Genomic DNA, 19,121 nt, shown 5'->3' with positions numbered 1-19,121 from the left:
TGATGAAAATTACAGGCCTCTCATCTTTTTAAGTGGGAGAACTTGCACAATTGGTGGCTGACTAAATACTTTCCCCCCCCACTGTACCACCCACCACTGCGACCTGCATGCTCTAGTCGACTGGCCCTCGCTCCATATTCGTCGCCAGACCCACTGGTTCCAGGTCATCTATAAGTCTATACTAGGTAAAGCTCCGCCTTGTCTCAGCTCACCAGACATGATAACACCCACCCATAGCACACGCTCCAGCAGGTATATCTCACTGGTAATCCCCAAAGCAAACACCTACTTTGGTCACCTTTCCTTCCAGTTCTCTGCTGACAATGACTGGAACAAATTGCTAAACAAAAAAAAAAATCACTGAAGACATATTTCTTTCACTAACTTTAACCATCAGCTATCTGAGCTGTAAACCATTTGCTGCAGCTGTACATAGCCCATCTGTAAATAGCCCACCCAATCTACCTACCTCATATTTTATTTACTTTTATACTATTTTGCACAACAGTATTTCCACTTGCACATCTGCTCATCCATCACTCCAGTGTTAATTTGCTAAACTGTCATTTCTTCACTACTATGGCCTATTTATTGCCGTACCTCACGCCATTTGCACACACTGACTTTTCTTTCTATTGTGTTATTGACTGTACGCTTGTTTATTCCATGTGTAACTGTTGTTGATTGTGTCGCACTGCTTTTCTTTATCTTGGCCAGGTCGCAGTTGTAAATGAGAACTTGTTCAACTAGCTTACCTGGGTAAATAAAGATTAATTAAAAATTAAAACAAATTGCAATGCATTACCTATTGTATTATGTAGGTAGTTGGCCGGAACAGCTCATAGGGCTGGAGCCATCTCGTGTTTCTGAAGCTTGAGGGAGAGGCAGAATATTATGTATATTTATTGTGGCGTAGAGCAGGTCAGCTAACAGAAAATGACATTGAAACCTACTTCTGTACATTTGAACGGACAGCACTACTGGAAGGATGGCCGAGGCAGAAGTGGGCCAGTCTGCTGGCATCACCAGGTGATGGCTCCTAACCGACGTACCCACCTCCTCCATCCTAGACAAAGTGGTCCAGGATTGCATCCAACGGGCACTACACCACGACATGAAGAGGGCAGCGAGTCTATGCACGCCCCAGACCTTGGAGGGCCTCCTGGAAGCAGTGGAGATGCATCAGAACATTCAGGCCCTGCTAAGTGGGAGCCGGGCCGAGTCGGCGACTCATTCAAGGAGTCGGAAGGACAGCCCCACTGCTGGGTACCCCGAACCGACAGTCGGCAGCGCCAAAGGACCGTAAAGAGACTGTTAGTTTAGGGCCAACCCGCCACGAACAACCACAGGTAGATAAAGACCAAAGGAGGCGTTTTGAGTGTGGCACATGGCCTGGAATTTCCCGGCTTGAGAGGAGTCGATGCCAATCAGCAAGCCCCGGAAGCGAGGTGGGTTAACGGAGTGAACTAGATCACCCCCTGTTGGGCACACCACGAATCAACTGCACCCATGGTCCCGGTGAAGGTTGATGGACATGACACAGAAGCTCTATTAAAAACGGCAGAAGCATGTTTACCCTCGTAACCACGAGCCTGCTGAACCAGGAGACCGAACGATTGAGGGGCCAGTCAAGGGGGGACAATTCGGGATGGGGAGGACCCTAACTTGAAAGCTGCCGCAGCCCAAGTGATAGCGGTGGATGGACAGCTACTTCCGGGGGTGAGTGACTGGCGATATCCCCCCCATTTCCAAATCAAGAATAACCTTTTGTATCAGGTGTCGGGCCAACAGGGGGAACTTCGAGAGGCATTGTTGCTGCCCCGACAGTATGTGGGAACTGTTCTTCTGCTGGCCCACACCCACCTGTTGGGGGCGCACATGGGAATGGAGAAGACCCGGGAACAGATCACCACCCGATTCCACTGGCCCAGGATGAGGAGGGCCGTGGAAGAGTGCTGTCGCAGCTGCCCAGAGCGCCAAATGCCTGCCCCAAAGGCATACTTCCGAAACCCACGGGTCCCCCTACCGATCATCAGGGTTCCCTTTGAATGCATCGTCATGGACATAGTGGGACCCCTGGTAAAAACAGCACATCCTGTTAATCGTAGACTATGCCACGCGGTATCCAGAGGCCATTCCCCTATTGGCGGCGGTGTCCAAGGGAATCTCTCGGGAGCTGTTCCACTTCTTTAGCTGGGTGGGCATCCGGAACGCGATCCTGACAGACCAAGGTACGGAGTTTGTCCCGCCTAATGAAAGATGTGTGCTTTCCTGCAGATCAGGCAGATCTGGACCTCCTTTCACCCACAGACGGGTGGGCTTGTCAAGCGGTTTAAAAAAATAAAATAAAATCTCAAACAAAAATGCTGAGGAAGGTCATCGGTCACGATGGGAAGAACTGGGACCAGCTACTACTCCACCTAATGTTCTCAATCCAAGAAGTAACCCAGTCCTCCACGGGGTTTTCCCTTTTCAAACTCCTCTACAGGAAGAGGCCACGCGGCCTACTGGACCTCACCAATGAGGTGTGGGAAGCCCAACTGACCCCCTTACGCAGCGTGGGAGAGCACGTGGAGACAATGAGGGAGCAGATGACAGCCATATGGCCAGTCGTGAGGGAACATATGAAGAATGCCCAACGCGCCCAAGCCTACAATCTGGGAGCCCAGCCCGAGAACTTCAAGTGGGAGACAGGGTGTTGGTCTTGATCCCCACGGCCAAAAGTATGTTTCTGGCAACAAGGCTCAGGCCATACGAGGTGATCGAGAAGCTGGGACCTATCAATTACCGCGTACGGCAGCCCGGGTGATGGAAACCAGATTTACCACGTGAACCTGTTGAAGAAATGGCACGAGAGGACAGCCTTGGCCATGTTATGGTCGGGAGCCAGGACACCAGTGGTACCAGTGGTGGTCCCAAGCAATGAGGACCTCGACCTGGCCCAGAAGCAAGAGCTCAAGTCCTTCCTGGGACTGGCAGGATACTATAGACTGTTTATCCTCAACTTTGCAGCTATAGCTTCCCTCTCAATGATCTAACCAGGGCCCGCCTCCCGAAAACAGTGAAATGGATGGACGAGAAAGAAGCGGCGTGCAGCCGCCTGAAGGACGCGCTTTGCTCCCCATTTCTAGCTGCCAATGTTGGCCCAGACGGAGGCATGTGACGTGGGACTAGAGGCCGTTCTGTCCCAAATACATGTGGTGCTCCTCCCCACCGTGTACATCAGCCGAAAGCTGATACCGAGAGAAAAAATATACTATATTGTTGAGAAAGAGTGTCTAGCGGTGAAGTGGGCGCTAGACACTCAAGTATTACCTGTTAGGTACCCACTTCACACTGGTCACGGACCATGCACCCCTGGTCTGGATGGCCAGGGGAAGGGACAAACGATCTCGGTCACCAGGTGGTTCTTGTCCCTTCAACGCCTCTCTTTTTCTGTTGTGCACAGGTTAGGGGCAAAGCATGAAACGCGGATGCCCTATCGAGAAGGGTGACATACCTCGCACTGATGACAGTTCCTTCCCCGACAGAACTAGGGCGAGGGGGGGGGGGGCGTTCAGTTTTTAATCCCCATAGGATACACAAGACAGAAGCCCGGAGAGAGTCTCTTGGGGGAAACCTGTTCTTTTCTTTTGGACTTTTATTTTAATAAATACCTTTGATACTGAGCTAATTCTACTGTCTGATCTGTGTAAACATTTTGACCCAACCCCCTGGTCTGCCACAGTATATTATTAATTTTATTTGTGTTTCTTTTCATGTTTGGACCCCAGGAAGAGGAGCTGCTGCCTTGGCAGCATTGGGGATCCCAATAAAATACATTTACTGTTGGCTCCTGTGACTTGAGAGGCATTTAGACAAAGCTTTGAGAATGAACTAGCATGAGAAATTAAATGAACAGTAATCTATATCCCGTCACACCATACGGATGAAAACAGACTGAACCAGGAGGGGGAAAACCTGAAGTTGTCCAATAAGAAAGGCATTTTTGGTTTCTGCTGCAAAATGTTTTACTCCATTTTGCTATGACAATGTGTATTCATTTCACCCACAACATCAGTATGACGTAAAGCCACCTCACCTCCAATAGACTGTCCCCCACCAGAGCCACCAGTAGCTTATGTCCGCACTTCTCCCTGAACAGCGCCGCATTCTCTGAGGCGCACATGCAGGTGAAGTCGAACATGGCCACATCGGGCTGGTTGCAGTGGTTGATGGCGTAGTCCAGAGAGGGCAGCTGGTAGTTGGTGCCAAAGTCGGCCGCCTCGCGGGCGTAGGAGAGAAGAGCCTCCTGGTTCACGTTGTCTTGGCCCAGCAGCTTCTCTGTTTCAATGTAATCCTGCAGGACCAAGAAATAGGGCGGGTTGATTGAAAATGAATGGTATTGCTACGAAAGAATCAGAGCGCCACCTCTACCAAGTCCTAGTTGGAGCCTATAACTGGGGCTTAAGATTCTCCTGGTTAAATCATATGGTCAGGAAAACATCAGGGCCCTACCTACCTACCTCTTCATCATGTGTAGATTAGACTGAGGTGATGGCAACCGGCCCAAAAGACTTTACAGTTGCCCTAGACAGTTTTGGTCAACATTTCTGAACACGTAAGCAGACTTTGGAAAAACTACATAGACTTGTACCGTTTCAGCAGCTGGTTAAAAAAACAACAAAGGGACAGGTTTCACCTCAGGTAGCAAGCAATTACAGGGATTGCTTGCTACAAGTCTACTACATTATTGTTATGGATCAGCGCCTTCACATGCAAATCCCCATCATATTATTTTATCAAACACCTCCATTGTACAGTTTAAAATATAAGTCAAGAGCTCGCTGACATTTCGAACCAGTCAAGGCAGCAGTGCTATGACGAGAGCTTAAAGACTACACAGAGGTCACATTCAGAGCAGGAAGGATGAGGAGTCCATCTTCACTGAAGGAGAAATTAAATTAAAACGAGCCTTCAGAGACTAGACACACACACACAGGTGCCAGATTCCTTCTCACCCAGCAACACCTTTTCCTCTCTCACTCCACTCCAATGTATCTTGTTCTGTGCTTTTATTCCCAGTTCAAACAAAGGGCTGAGATTTAGCACCCTCTGGCAGATAGGGCACAATGGCACAGCTGTGCAAATCTGAACTGTCGGGGATTAGAAGAGTGGGGGAATGACATATAGGGAAAGTGAAAACAAAGAAGCAAAACAAACACCACTCACATGAATGATGACCCCCTTGTCCAGCAGACTCTGCTTCTTTGCAGTCATCACAAAGTAGTGCGTGTTGTCTCTGTAGTACACGATGTTCTCCAGATCAATCCCTGCAACAACAAGAAAACAAAGATGAATTAACACCTTTATGTCCTTCATCATGTTGACCAGGTTGACCGTACAACCAGTGGGGTGGTTGTATTAGTTGACCAACTGTACAGTAGGGATTAGCCCAGTGGATCATGTTTCACATGCAGTGTGCATCTTATGATCCATGTGAGTGATGGGGCCGAAACTTTCATTAACTTCTTCGGGCTAGGGAGCAGTTTTCGGAAGTTTAGATGAATGAGGTGCCCAAAGTAAACGGCCCGTTACTCAGGCCCAGAAGCTAGGATATGCATATACAGTGGGAAGAAAAAGTATTTGATACACTGCCGATTTTGCAGGCTTTCCTACTTACAAAGCATGTAGAGGTGTGTAATTTTTATCATAGGTACACTTCAACTGTGAGAGCCGGAATCTAAAACAAAAATCCAGAAAATCACTTTGTATGATTTTAAAGTAATTCATTTGCATTTTATTGCATGACATAGAGTGGGGCAAAAAAGTATTTAGTCAGCCACCAATTGTGCAAGTTCTCCCACTTAAAAAGATGAGGCCTGTAATATTAATCTTCAACTATGACAGACAAAATGAGAAGGAAAAAAAATCCAGAAAGTCACATTGTAGGATTTTTTATGATTTTATTTGCAAATTATGGTGGAAAATAAGTATTTGGTCACCTACAAACAAGCAAGATTTCTGGCTCTCACAGACCTGTAACAACTTCTTCTTTAAGAGGCTCCTCTGTCCTCCACTCGTTACCTGTATTAATGGCACCTGTTTGAACTTGTTATCAGTATAAAAGACACCTGTCCACAACCTCAGTCACACTCCAAACTCTACTATGGCCAAGACCAAAGAGCTGTCAAAGGACACCAAAAACAAAAATTGTAGACCTGCACCAGGCTGGGAAGACTGAATCTGCAATAGGAAAGCAGCTTGGTTTGAAGAAATCAACTGTGGGAGCAATTATTAGGAAATGGAAGACATACAAGACCACTGATAATCTCCCTCGATCTGGGGCTCCATGCAAGATCTCACCCCATGGGGTCAAAATGATCACAAGAACAGTGAGCAAAAATCCCAGAACCACACGGGGGGGGACCTAGTGAATGACCTGCAGAGAGCTGGGACCAAACTAACAAAACCTACCATCAGTAACACACTATGTCGCCAGGGAGTCAAATCCTGCAGTGCCAGACGTGTCCCCCTGCTTAAGCCAGTACATGTCCAGGCCCGTCTGAAGTTTGCTAGAGAGCATTTGGATGATCCAGAAGAAGATTGGGAGAATGTCATATGGTCAGATGAAACCAAAATATAACTTTTTGGTAAAACACTCAACTCGTCGTGTTTGGAGGACAAAGAATGCTGAGTTGCATCCAAAGAACACTATACCTACTGTGAAGCATGGGGGTGGAAACATCATGCTTTGGGGCTGTTTTTCTGCAAAGGGACCAGGACGACTGATCCGTGTAAAGGAAAGAATGAATGTGGCCATGTATCGTGAGATTGAGTGAAAACCTCCTTCCACCAGCAAGAGCATTGAAGATTAAACGTGGCTGGGTCTTTCAGCATGACAATGATCCCAAACACACCGCCCGGGCAACGAAGGAGTGGCTTCGTAAGAAGCATTTCAAGGTCCTGGAGTGGCCTAGCCAGTCTCCAGATCTCAACCCCATTGAAAATCTTTGGAGGGAGTTGAAAGTCCGTGTTGCCCAGCAACAGCCCCAAAACATCACTGCTCTAGAGGAGATCTATATGGAGGAATGGGCCAAAATACCAGAAACAGTGTGTGAAAACCTTGTGAAGACTTACAGAAAACATTTGACCTCTGTCATTGCCAACAAAGGGTATATAACAAAGTATTAATATAAACTTTTGTTATTGACCAAATACTTATTTTCCACCATAATTTGCAAATAAATTCATTAAAAATCCTACAATGTGATTTTCTGGAATTTTTTTCCTCATTTTGTCTGTCATAGTTGAAGTGTACCTATGATGACAATTACAGGCCTCTCATCTTTCTAAGTGGGAGAAATTGCACAATTGGTGGCTGACTAAATACTTTCTTGCCCCACTAACTATTTGGGCAATATGGACCTTCAGCTCCCTCCAAATATTTTTTATTGGGTTCAGGTCTGGAGACTGGCTAGGCCACTCCAGGACCTTGAGATGCTTCTTACGGAGCCACTCCTTAGTTGCCCTGGCTGTGTGTTTTGTGTCGTTGTCATGCTGGAAGACCCAGCCACGACCCATCTTCAATGCTCTTACTGAGGGAAGGAAGTTGTGGGCCAAGATCTTGCGATACATGGCCCCACCCATCCTCCCCTCAATACGGTGCAGTCATCCTGTCCCCTTTGCAGAAAAGCAACCCCAAAGAATGATGTTTCCATCTCCATGCTTCATGGTTGGATGGTGTTCTTGGGGTTGTACTCATCCTTCTTCCTCCAAACACAGCGAGTGGAGTTTAGACCAAAAATCTCTATTTTTGTCTCAGACCACATGACCTTCTCCCATTCCCCCTCTGGATCATTCAGATGGTCATTGGCAAACTTCAGACGGGCCTGGACATGCGCAGGCTTGAGCAGGGGGACCTTGCGTGCGCCGCAGGAATTTAATCCATGACGGCCTAGTGTGTTACTAATGGTTTTATTTGAGACTGGTCCCAGTTCTGACCAGGTCCTGCCGTGTAGTTCTGGGCTGATCACTCACCTTCCTCATGATCATTGATGCCCCACGAGGTGAGATCTTGCATGGAGCCCCAGACCGAGGGTGACTGACAGTCATCTTGAACATCTTCCATTTTCTAATAATTTCACCAACAGTTGTTACCTTCTCACCAAGCTGCTTGCCTATTGTCCTGTAGCCCATCCCAGTCTTGTGCAGGTCTACAATTTTAGCCCTGATGTCCTTCCACAGCTCTCTGGTCTTGGCCATTGTGGAGAGGTTAGAGTCTGTTTGAGTGTGGACGGGTGTCTTTTACAGGGAACGAGTTCAAACAGGTGTAGTTAATACAGGTAATGAGTGGAGAACAGGTCTGTGAGAGCCTGAATTGTTACTGGTTGGTAGGTGATCAAATACTTATGTCATGCAATAAAATGCAAATCAATTACTTTAAAATCATACAATGTGGTTTTCTGGATTTTTTTAGATTCCATCTCTCACAGTTGAAGTGTACCCATGATAAATTACAAACCTCTACATGCTTTGTAAGTAGGAAAACCTGCAAAATCGGCAGTGTATCAAATACTTTTTCTCCCCACTGTAATTGGTAGTACTGGACAGAAAACACTGAAGTTTCCAAAACTTTAAATAAACTCTGAGTATAACAGAACTGACATGGCAGGCATAAACCCGAGGACAATCCATCCCCAAAAAATGAATTCAGCCCACCTCTGATTACAATGGCTGGGAATATCAAACCAAATCCTGACAGATTAGAAGCTCTAGGAACTGCACTCGATGTCAGTCTTTAGAAGTGGTTTCAGGCTTCTTTTTTGAAAAATGAGCTAGAATGTTGTTTTTCTAAGTGGCTCCCATTTTGGCTGTAGTGTTTGTAGTGCATTCCGGTCTCCGGTATTCGCAGTCTTAAATTATATAATTTATTTACATAATAGGGTACCTGAGGATTGATTAGAAATGTTGTTTGACTTGTTTAGAGTAACTTTATTGGTAACTTAAGGGATTCATTTTGAACGAGGGAAACCGGTGGATTACGGAGTCAAGCGCGTCATTGAAGCTTACTTTTTTGGGATATAATGGACTTTATCGAACAAAAGGACCATTTGTTATGTAGCTGGGACCCTTGTGATTGCAACCAGATGAAGATTTTCAAAAGGTAAGTGATTTATTTTATCACTATTTCTGACTTGTGTCACATCTGCTTGGTTGGAAAATGTATGTCATGCTTTTTCTTGCGGGGCGCTGTCCTCAGATAATCGCATGGTGTGCTTTCCCCGTAAAGCCTTTTTGAAATCTGACAAAGCAGGTGGATTAACAAGAAGTTAAGCTTTTAAATGATGTATGACCCTTGTATTTTCATGAATGTTTAATGTTACGATTTCTGTAAATTGAATTTGACGCTCTGCAATTTCACCGGATGTTGTCGAGGTGGGACGCTAGCGTCCCAATGATCCGTAAGAAGTTAAGAGGGGATTGGACGGGAAGCGATTCCAGCCTGTCTTCACTGCTGAGCCAACTGTCCTCACAAAGCCAAGCAAACAGAAATCAGCAGCACAGGATCCTCCATGGTGTTCTAGCATGGCAAAGCACATCTTATCTACCCGACAGGCTGGTACTTCATCGTAAACGCAACACTCCTTTTTTTAGGAGCCACACTAGTTTGGACTTATGTGATGACATCTAGGGAATCAGAATTCCAAAAAAAGGTAAATAGAAGGTAAATTAGCCTGGTCGCAGATCTGTTTGTGCTGTCTTGACAACTATGGTCATTGGCAAGACTGTACAAAGACTTCACAGACCAGGCTATAAGTCATTGCCCTGGAGAAGGGTAAATGCAGGCGTGTTGGGGGTCAGGTTTGGTAGAGGACCCACCTGTCTCCTCTTTGAGCTCCAGGAAGAACTTCTGGTTGAAGATGAAGGCCACTCCGCTGATCTCCTCTACCTTGGCCTCGGCCGTGGTGTTCCTGTTGACAAAGTTGGCTGTGATGGCGATGGCCAGCTTACCCCGGAACTCCTTTCTCTTGAAACCTGAGGGGAAAGTATTGTTATTGTTCTGCTTAACATTTTGGAAGTCAATCATTTTATATTAAACTGGGTCAGATTGATTTATTACATATAAGAATGATACAATAAAATTATTACTCTAGCACCATGTAATAAAACAGACTGAAGGTTCAGATTAAGCAAAAAAAAATTAACGATGGTAGAATTGCAAAATACTACCTTTGAACTTTGAGTAATAATTGTCTGGGTGATGATTTACCCATTTGCTTTCCTTTTTAGGTGCAGTCAGACTACACTCAAGACTGATGCAAATACTGCAATTGACTTTCACCTGTCACATGACCAGGGTCAGTCTGTATACAAGCCATTTACCTTCTCAGGGCTCCCAGGTAGACCTCTGGGCAAAGTGCTCTGATGCAGTTCAAATGTTGCCAGTGCTAACTAGAGTTAACTGCAGATGAAGAGTAGTAGACACTACCAGGGGTGCAACTTCGGTTTTAGAAGTGGGGGGACATAATTAAAAAAAAATATTAATTTCAGAATCTGGGGAGGACATGTCCCCCCGTCCCCAGTGAAAGTTGCGCCCCTAGTCACTACAATCAAAACCAGTCGGCCAATGTGCCCTTGGAGTGCAGCTCAAACTGTCAACAGGAAGGATTTGGAACTAAAAAGGAGCGTTGCACCATCTCGCCCCAACTCAGCAACCTCGGTTCCTATAAAATGAATGACTTGTGCTTTGAACCATAGCTTTAAAAGGGCTCCCTCAATGTATGCTAGAAGCAATCCACTGTGTAAACATGCATGTATTCCCCCTTTTTTCCACTCACATACTGTAACACCTCGTTTGTGTGCATTTCTATTAGACTTTCCCTGTCTAGTATTTTATGGATGAGTGAAACTCTGTAGTTGAAAATGTTCAGGTGTGCAACTTTTAGCTGTGCCCCAAGGGTCTTCCAGGCTCCTGTCAATGTTAAAAACAGTCAAACATTAACATCTCCATCGTCTGTTCTCACCATCTAGCGTGTTTCTGCGTCCATCCGCACCGATCACCACGTCAAATTCATAGTCAGTGAGGGGGTGGTTTGATGGTCTAATCTCAGCTCTCCATCCAAGCCCTGGGAAAAGGAGAAGATACAGTATTAGACAAGCGTTCGAGACAGCAGCAAGTCATGAATACAGCAATCTATTGTAAACATTTCCTGTTTTCCATGACTGTTAAGGTTTCAGAGTTTGTTATTGGATGACGAGTCACTACATGGTGCTTTTAGATTCATGTGAGGGCACGGTTAAATACATAGCCAAGTTCTCTGCAACTATTTATTTTATTTGCATTTAACTAGGCAAGTCGGTTAAGAACAATGACTGCCTACCCCAGCCAAACCCGGACGACGCTGGGTCAATTGTGCGCCGCCCTGTGGGACTCCCAATATCATGGCCGGATGTGATACATCCTGGATTCGAACCAGGTAGTGACGCCTCCTGCACTGAGATGCAGTGCCTTAGACCGCTGTGCCACTCGGGAGCCCATATAGCTGGAGTCTTGCTGGGGGTTTGCAATCTTTCACAATGCAGCATGGTAAGTGGCAATGATGCAGAGCGAAAACAGTGACCCTCTCCATATCAGCTCAACACTCGTGCCACACCGTCTTACAGAAACGCACCAGGCCCATTCTCCTGAGGTACCCCCTGAAGGACACTGTAACTGCTGCAGAGAAGGACACATTGCAACCCTAAATTTAGGCTAGTCTTCTTCTATATTTATCCATCTAGTGACAAGTCTGCCACCACATGCTACTGAAGAAATAACCGGGAGAAAAACAGGACGCTTGTTTAAATCCAATGTTCAAAATCAAAAGAAAATGGGACAGTTAGTGAAGCTTTGGGACTCTGAAGAACTTTGAAATACAGCTTCATAAATATACAATGGGCTTGTTTTTGGCATCAACTCAAATTAGGCAAGCAACATTGCAAGCTGATAATTCGCAGAATAACAATGCAAAATGCAGATTTATGACAAATATGCAAGCATGAAATAACAGTAAAATAAACAGAAATAAATTGTTTGTTGTAAACACAGCCGTTTAGTGATTGCCATGGCATGAAGGCCAGGCTTGTGACAGTCATGGAATTTTGAATGATGGTTGTTGTTCAGCCAAATGACCCTCGGTCACCATTATATTCATTTGAATAGCAAAATAATTAAGCCAGAAATATACAAATGTGCTGCTGCAGGGAGGGGGGCATTGCCTAAGCAACCAAAGACTTGTTTGCTACACCATTTTACCCCTGAAACCGACTCAACAGCCCAAATGGTGGTGGTGGGGTTCATGATGTTCTTAATCCATAATCGTAGGTTACACAATTATACGGTACTTGTGCAAGCCCTAATGAAGGTTTGAAGTTCTGATACTTCCTTTCACAGACTGATGCCAGACCCGATACCACTGGGTCAGATTCAAAAGTGTAGGGACAGAAAGCTGTATTTTCGGACAAAAATAAATAATAGTTACCTTCATTCTCCTGGTTGTCCAGTGGTTCCAGCAGTTTAACAAACTCCACATTAACATGGACCTCCACTCCCATGATGAGGGAGACCTTCAGCAGCATGAGCTGGAGCTGGCGAATACCTTCATAGACAAACAGATATATTTAAAGTGGCAGTGCAGTTTATATATATATATATATATATATATATATAAAAAAAAGTGATTTTACTGATACAGTATTTTCCCCATTATAAAAAATACATTAAAGGCCTTTTTGTGTAAGAGCAGTTTGAAAAATAATTCCTGGATTTTCTGCCTGTACAGGTGGGATGGAATTTTTGGCCCAGATCACATCACAATCTGATCTGATCATTCTGACTATCACCGCCATCATCTTGTATTTGCATACGCATCCTCCTACTTTGAAAGCGAAAGAAGGATAGGCTCTAGAGTCTAAATGATCCTATCCGCTTTTAGATTGGAAATAAGCCCACGAACGGCTAGTAAAAGCTCAAACCAAGTTAATTCACCAACTGGGTATCACAGCTACCTATAAGACAAAGCCTTACACATCTGGACAACCAATACATCCATTGCTAGACAGGATTTAAGGGATGCCTGTTCTTTCTCACTTCATCTGACCTGACCTCGGCCCAAATTCCTCCCTCCTCCCCATCTCACAGCTGTCCTACCTTATCTGTTGACTGAAACCAGACTGTGGCCCTTCTCTCCATAGGATACCTAATATCTAACAATATGTTCTGACAGAATGTAAACTTTCTGCATTACCCTCTCTCCCTCAGTAGCATGAATAAGGATATTTCAAGTTTAGAAGTCAGTACCCATCACCGCCAATCAGACTTTTATGTAAATACATTTACATCAACACGCCCACAAAATCAGACTGAGCATTTCAATGGCAAAATGAGGCTCAGGGAAATAAATTAAAAATATTTTGTGTTATTTTCATGAAATAAACAGTGATTTGTTAGACATAGTGATCATAAAAAAAAACTGCATGGGGCTTTAACACTTATCCATCAACACACAATATCCAATAACCTGTGGCCTTGCTAGGCTTAGAGACAAGGTTAGTGAAATGCCACATGACTGATTCCATTCTGAGGTATAGGTGTAGCTAGCTAGCAGCTGGTAAGTCTGTTTTCAACTTCATAAATACTGCTTCTCACGTTAACTTATGACCCCGATAAAGGACACCAGAAGGTCACTATCTGGCAGCTTTGGTTTGAAAAACACACAACATTTGCATTTATGGGCTCCTCCACTTTGCATGTTATCTAAGGCAAGGAAGTAGCAGGGAGATTTATAACTCACACAATCATCAGATCTCTCGGCAGAGCGACCTGGAAATACAGTACCAGTCAAAGGTTTGGACACACCTACTCCAACGGTTTCTCTATATTTACTATATTATAGAATAATAGTAGTGAAGACATCAAAACTATGAACGCATATGGAATCATGTAGTAACCAATAAAAATTAAATGTGTTCAACAAATCAAAATATATTTCATGTTTGAGATTCTTCAAAGTAGCCACCCTTTGCATTCTCGCAACCAGCTTCATGAGGTAGTCACCTGGAATGCATTTAAATTAACAGGTGTACCTTGTTCATTTGAGGAATTTCTTTCCTTCTTAATGCATTTGAGCCAATCAGTTGTCTTGTGACAAGGTAGGGGTGGTATACAGAAGATTTCCCTATTTGTTAAAAGACCAAGTCCATGTTATGGCAAGAACAGCTCAAATAAGCAAAGAGAAATGACAGTCCATCAGTACGTTAAGACATGTAGATCAATCAATGCGGAAAATTAAGAACTGTCGCAAAAAACATCAAGAGCTATAATGAAACTGGCTCTCATGACACCACCACAGGAAAGGAAGACCAAGTTACCTCTGCTGCAGTTGTTAAGTTCATTAGTGTTACCAGCCTCAAATTTCAGCCCAAATAAATGCTTCAGAGTTCAAGTAACAGACATCAACTGTTCAGAGACTGTGTGAACCAGGCCTTCATGGTCAAATTGCTGCAAAGAAACCACTACTAAAAGGATATCAATAAGAAGAAGACTTTGCTTCAGCCAAGAAACATGAGCAATGGACATTAGACCGGTGGAAATCTGTCCTTTGGTTAAATTAGAGATTTTTGATTCCAACCGCACGTCTTTGTGAGACGCAGAGTAGGTGAAAGGATGATCTCCGCATTTGTGGTTCCCACGGTGATGCATGGAAATCAAATCAAATTTTATTTGTCACATACACATGGAACGCGAAGCGAGGCGGCCATCTCTGTCGGCGCCGGAAGTCAGGCATGGAGGTGGTGGTGTGATGGTGCTTTGCTGGTGACACTGTCAGTTATTTATTTAGAATTCAAGACACACTTAACCAGCATGGCTGCACAGCATTCTACTGCGATACGCCATCCCATCTAGTTTACACTTTATAGGACTATCATTTGTTTATCAACAGGACAATGACCCAACACACCTCCAGACTGTGTAAGGGCTATTTGATCAAGAAGGAGAGTGATGAGTGCTGCATCAGATGACCTGGCCTCCACAATCAACAGACCTCCATTTTGATTTTTTTAACACACCTTTATTTAACTAGACAAGTCAGTTAAGAACATATTCTTCTGAACAATGACAGCCTACACCGGCCAAACCCAGACTATGCTGGGCCAATTGTGCGCCGCCCTATAGGACTCCCAATTACAGCCGGTTGTGATACAGCCTGGAATGAGAAATTGTTCTCAACTATCCTACCTGGTTAAATAAAGGTGAAATAAATAAAATTCTAATAAAAAAAAATCAAACCAGGGTGTCTGTAGTGAAGCCTCTAGCATTGAAATGCAGTGCCTTAGACCACTGCGACACTAGGGATGGTTTGGGGCGAGTTGGACTGCAGAGTGAAGGAAAAGCAGCCAACAAGTGCTCAGCATGTTTGTGAACTCCAATACTGTTAAAAAAGCATTCCAGGTGAAGCTGATTGAGAGAATGCCAAGTGTGCAAAGCTGTCAAGGCAAAGGGTGGCAACTTTGAAAAATATATTTAGATTTGTTTATCACTTTACTGGTTACTACATGATTCCATGTGTGTTATTTCATAGTTTTTATGTCTTCACAATTATTCCACAATGTAGAAAATAGTAAAAAGAATAGAAAAACCCTTGAATGAGTAGGTGTCCTAACTTTTTTGGACTGGTACTGTATATTGAAAATCTAACTGAAGAACATGGGAGTGACAGATCATGTAACAATGTTACCATCTGAAAAATACCTTAGTCCGTTTTCCCCAGCAGTACACCAAAACAATGAAGAACAATATTACTTAACATACTTCCCAATGAGATAAGAATGGCATTCCGAAAAGTATGAAACTTACTGATGTGGTCTATGGCTCCGGCACAAAATTTGCCATAGAACTTCTTGGCCCCGAGGCCCCTGAGGTCGTGGATGGTGTAGGGCCACAGGTGGAGCACGTTGTTTCTGGAGAAGGTGTCCCTCTTCTCAATCACCACCACCTTGGCCCCCAGCAGAGCCAGCTCGATGGCTGTGCGCAGGCCACAGGGCCCTCCTCCAATGATCAAAGACTGGGCGGGAGGAGAACAAGAGACATCAGTATACAGTAAAAAAAAACTGTAATTAAAACTAAATCAAGGTAAACTGTTGCAAAGGTGAAATGAAGTGTGATTATAGAAAATGTGATCAGCTACATCGAAGGCGTTATCTTCTTCTATACAAGTTATATTGTAGTGCAACCTCTGGTATACTGTGGCATGGTTTGCTTAACTTTACAATCAATGGTTTTGGTTTGGCATTCATTTTAAAGTAAAACATCTGAGTCTCAGCACCATTCTGTTAAAACGTCTTGGTGACAGGGGGCAGTATTTTCACATCCGGATGAAATGCATGCCCAAAATAAACTGCCTGCTACTCATCCACAGAAGATAAGATATGCATATTATTAGTAGATTTGATTTTTTTTTTAAACACTTGAAGTTTCTAAAACTGTTTGAATCATGTCTGAGTATAACAGAACGAAACATAGGCGAAACCCCGAGGACAAATTATTCAGATAAAAAAAAAAATTGGTCACTCTTCAATGGCTTTTCATTGGGAATCCAGATTTCTAAGGGGCCTTCTTGCAGTTCCTATCGCTTCCACTGGATGTCAGTCTTTAGAAATTGTTTGAGGTTTTTCCCTTGTGTAATGAAGAAGTACGGCCATCTTGAACGAGGGTAACTTGAAGTGTACTGTTAGATAGAGGCGCGTGACCAGAAAGCTAGCTACAGTTTGTATTCCTCCTGTATTGAACACAGATCATCCAGTCTTCAATTTGATCAATGATTTACTTTTTTTTTTTTACCTAAAGTTGTATTACAAAGGTAGTTTGAAATGTTTTGGCAAAGTTTCCAGGTAATATATGCCATTTAGCAGACGCTTTTATCCAAAGCGACTTACAGTCATGTGTGCATACATTCTATGTATGGGTGGTCCCGGGGATCGAACCCACTACCCTGGCGTTACAAGCACCATGCTCTACCAACTGAGCTACAGAAGGACCCGGGTAACTTGAGAGATATTTTGTAGTCACGTTGCGCAATTTGGAACCAGTGTTTTTTATGGATCAAACGCGCCAAATAAATGGACATTTTGGATATATTTTGACGGAATTAATCGAACAAAAGGACCATTTGTGATGTCTATGGGAAATATTGGAGTGCCAACAAAAGAAAATAAATTATATTTTTATTTCTGCGTTTTGTGTCACGCCTGAAATATGCTCCTCTTTGTTTACTATGGCGCTATCCTCAGATAGCATTGTTTGCTTTCGCCAAAAAAAGCATTTTTGAAATCTGACATGTTGGCTGGATTCACAACAAGTGCAGCTTTAATCTGCTAACTTTGCGTGTGTGATTTTTATTTTTATAGTAATTTATTTGAATTTGGCACACTGCATTTTCACTGGCTTTTGGCCAGGTGAGACGCTAGCATCCCACATATCCCAGAGAGGTCATGGAATTGCCCCTATGCTAAACATGCTAGAAAACATTGATATAAAATGGGCAGAATTATTCTTTTTAACAGTCTGCATTCTTTGTTCCAATTCTTTGCAAAAATCAGCAAATCTATCACAAAAAAATTGTATTTTGGTAGGTTTCATATGCTTTCTTTGTTTAAAATGATCCCATAGACGTGTGCAGCGTAGTGTTTCATTGCTCACAAGCATCTACCAGCTGGGTGTGCAGGGATATCACATCAAGACAGTGATACATGAGACACAAGCTCAGTTTCACCTGAATCACAACATTACCATGAAAGAGAAGTCACGTTATGAAGTTACTGTACAGCTAGTACTCTAACATATTGTAAACCATATAACTACGTAGAACACAGTTATGTGCTTCTGTTTTACACTATACAGTGTAGTATGGAGGGACATAACATGCATCTACACTTCCATTTTATAGACTGTTACACATCTACACAGGGGGATGGAAGATTTCCCTGTGGGCTATTTGAATAGTTAGGCCTTTCTTATTGGTATATTAACCAATTTACCACCCGTTGATAAATCTCACCAGGCAGGCCAAAACTCCATCCAAGATGGTCTTTTCAAACAGCATGTTAAAAGGGTATTGTTGTATTTTTCACAATTTCATAGTATTATTCCAGCTATGAAATAATATAAAAAACAGGGAGATCAAGTTGACTGCACGGGCCTTGAATACAAAGTAGCCTTTTCCATCCGACGGTGACCCCCTACATCTGACACAGGAAAGGTTAACACTTTATTTGGATAGTCCCAAGTAGATGGTTTGTAGATGTTTAGTACAGGGCTGAACTACCGCATTTAGGCCCTGGGGCACCTACCTCCAGGGCCCCCAACCCCTGTATTCATATGCTATCTGGGGGGGCCCCGTTTGGTAAACCAGCCTTAGTTAGTTTAAATGTTACTGAACATCTACTAACCCTTATCCTAACCATTATTCTAAACCTAAGCAAGCATTTTCTTATCAACAAACACTGTTGATAATATGACCATCTGTAGATCATCTATAAGGGACTAAGTTAAAAATCAAAACCTGCCACATAGATGAGTGTGACTTGTGCATTTGCAATACTGTGATAGCTTGACTGACTTCTTACCCTGGTGCCCTCACAGGCTTTGGCTTTCATGTACTCCTTGTGGCCGGCTCTCTTGTCCAGTTTGGTCCAGAGGGCCTTGGCCTTCCAATTGGTGACCGTGGCTTTGAGGTTGCTGTAGAAGTTCCTGTAGTCTAGCGGGTCCAGATCCATCTGCCTGCATAGGATACTAAAGGCCTGCAGAGTGCCCTTACATGTGGACGCCTGGACAAAGTTCTCAAAGAGTTGCCCTGCCTGGGCACTCCTCTCATCCTCCTTTTCACCCATCTTCTGTTTTGGAGACTTGATCTGTCCGTCACTCCCTCGCTCGGTCTACAGCCGCTCTCGGGCTTAGTTAGACTATGATCAGACTGCCATCTCAGCGGGTTCTGGAAAAGGAAATGGCATTGGATTTTACTACAGTATCACTCTGCACTCAGACTGTGGTACTACAGGCAAAAATCAAGACATTCTCTCTGTGAAAGGGTCTCCCAGTAATT

General features: G+C 43.9%; 1 protein-coding gene across 14 annotated transcripts in view; it reads right to left on the bottom strand.

The window, feature by feature from the left end:
* The window catches only part of LOC118401019 (F-actin-monooxygenase mical2b-like), a 90,829-nt gene that overhangs the window by 52,446 nt on the left and 19,262 nt on the right, over positions 1-19,121 (bottom strand). For all 14 annotated transcript variants that reach the window (XM_035798138.2, XM_035798139.2, XM_035798142.2 and 11 more), the window contains exons 2-8: positions 18,646-19,010; positions 15,878-16,085; positions 12,504-12,620; positions 11,007-11,108; positions 9,862-10,017; positions 5,212-5,312; positions 4,082-4,339 (exon numbers count right to left, since the gene is read on the bottom strand). In XM_035798138.2, coding sequence (XP_035654031.1) covers positions 4,082-4,339; positions 5,212-5,312; positions 9,862-10,017; positions 11,007-11,108; positions 12,504-12,620; positions 15,878-16,085; positions 18,646-18,909 — 1,206 coding nt within the window. In that variant the 5' untranslated portion in view covers positions 18,910-19,010. The remainder of the gene's footprint in view (positions 1-4,081; positions 4,340-5,211; positions 5,313-9,861; positions 10,018-11,006; positions 11,109-12,503; positions 12,621-15,877; positions 16,086-18,645; positions 19,011-19,121) is intronic.

Source organism: Oncorhynchus keta, chromosome 22, assembly GCF_023373465.1.
Source record: "Oncorhynchus keta strain PuntledgeMale-10-30-2019 chromosome 22, Oket_V2, whole genome shotgun sequence".
Taxonomy (NCBI): domain Eukaryota; kingdom Metazoa; phylum Chordata; class Actinopteri; order Salmoniformes; family Salmonidae; genus Oncorhynchus; species Oncorhynchus keta.
This window is presented reverse-complemented; position numbering and strand designations above follow the sequence as displayed.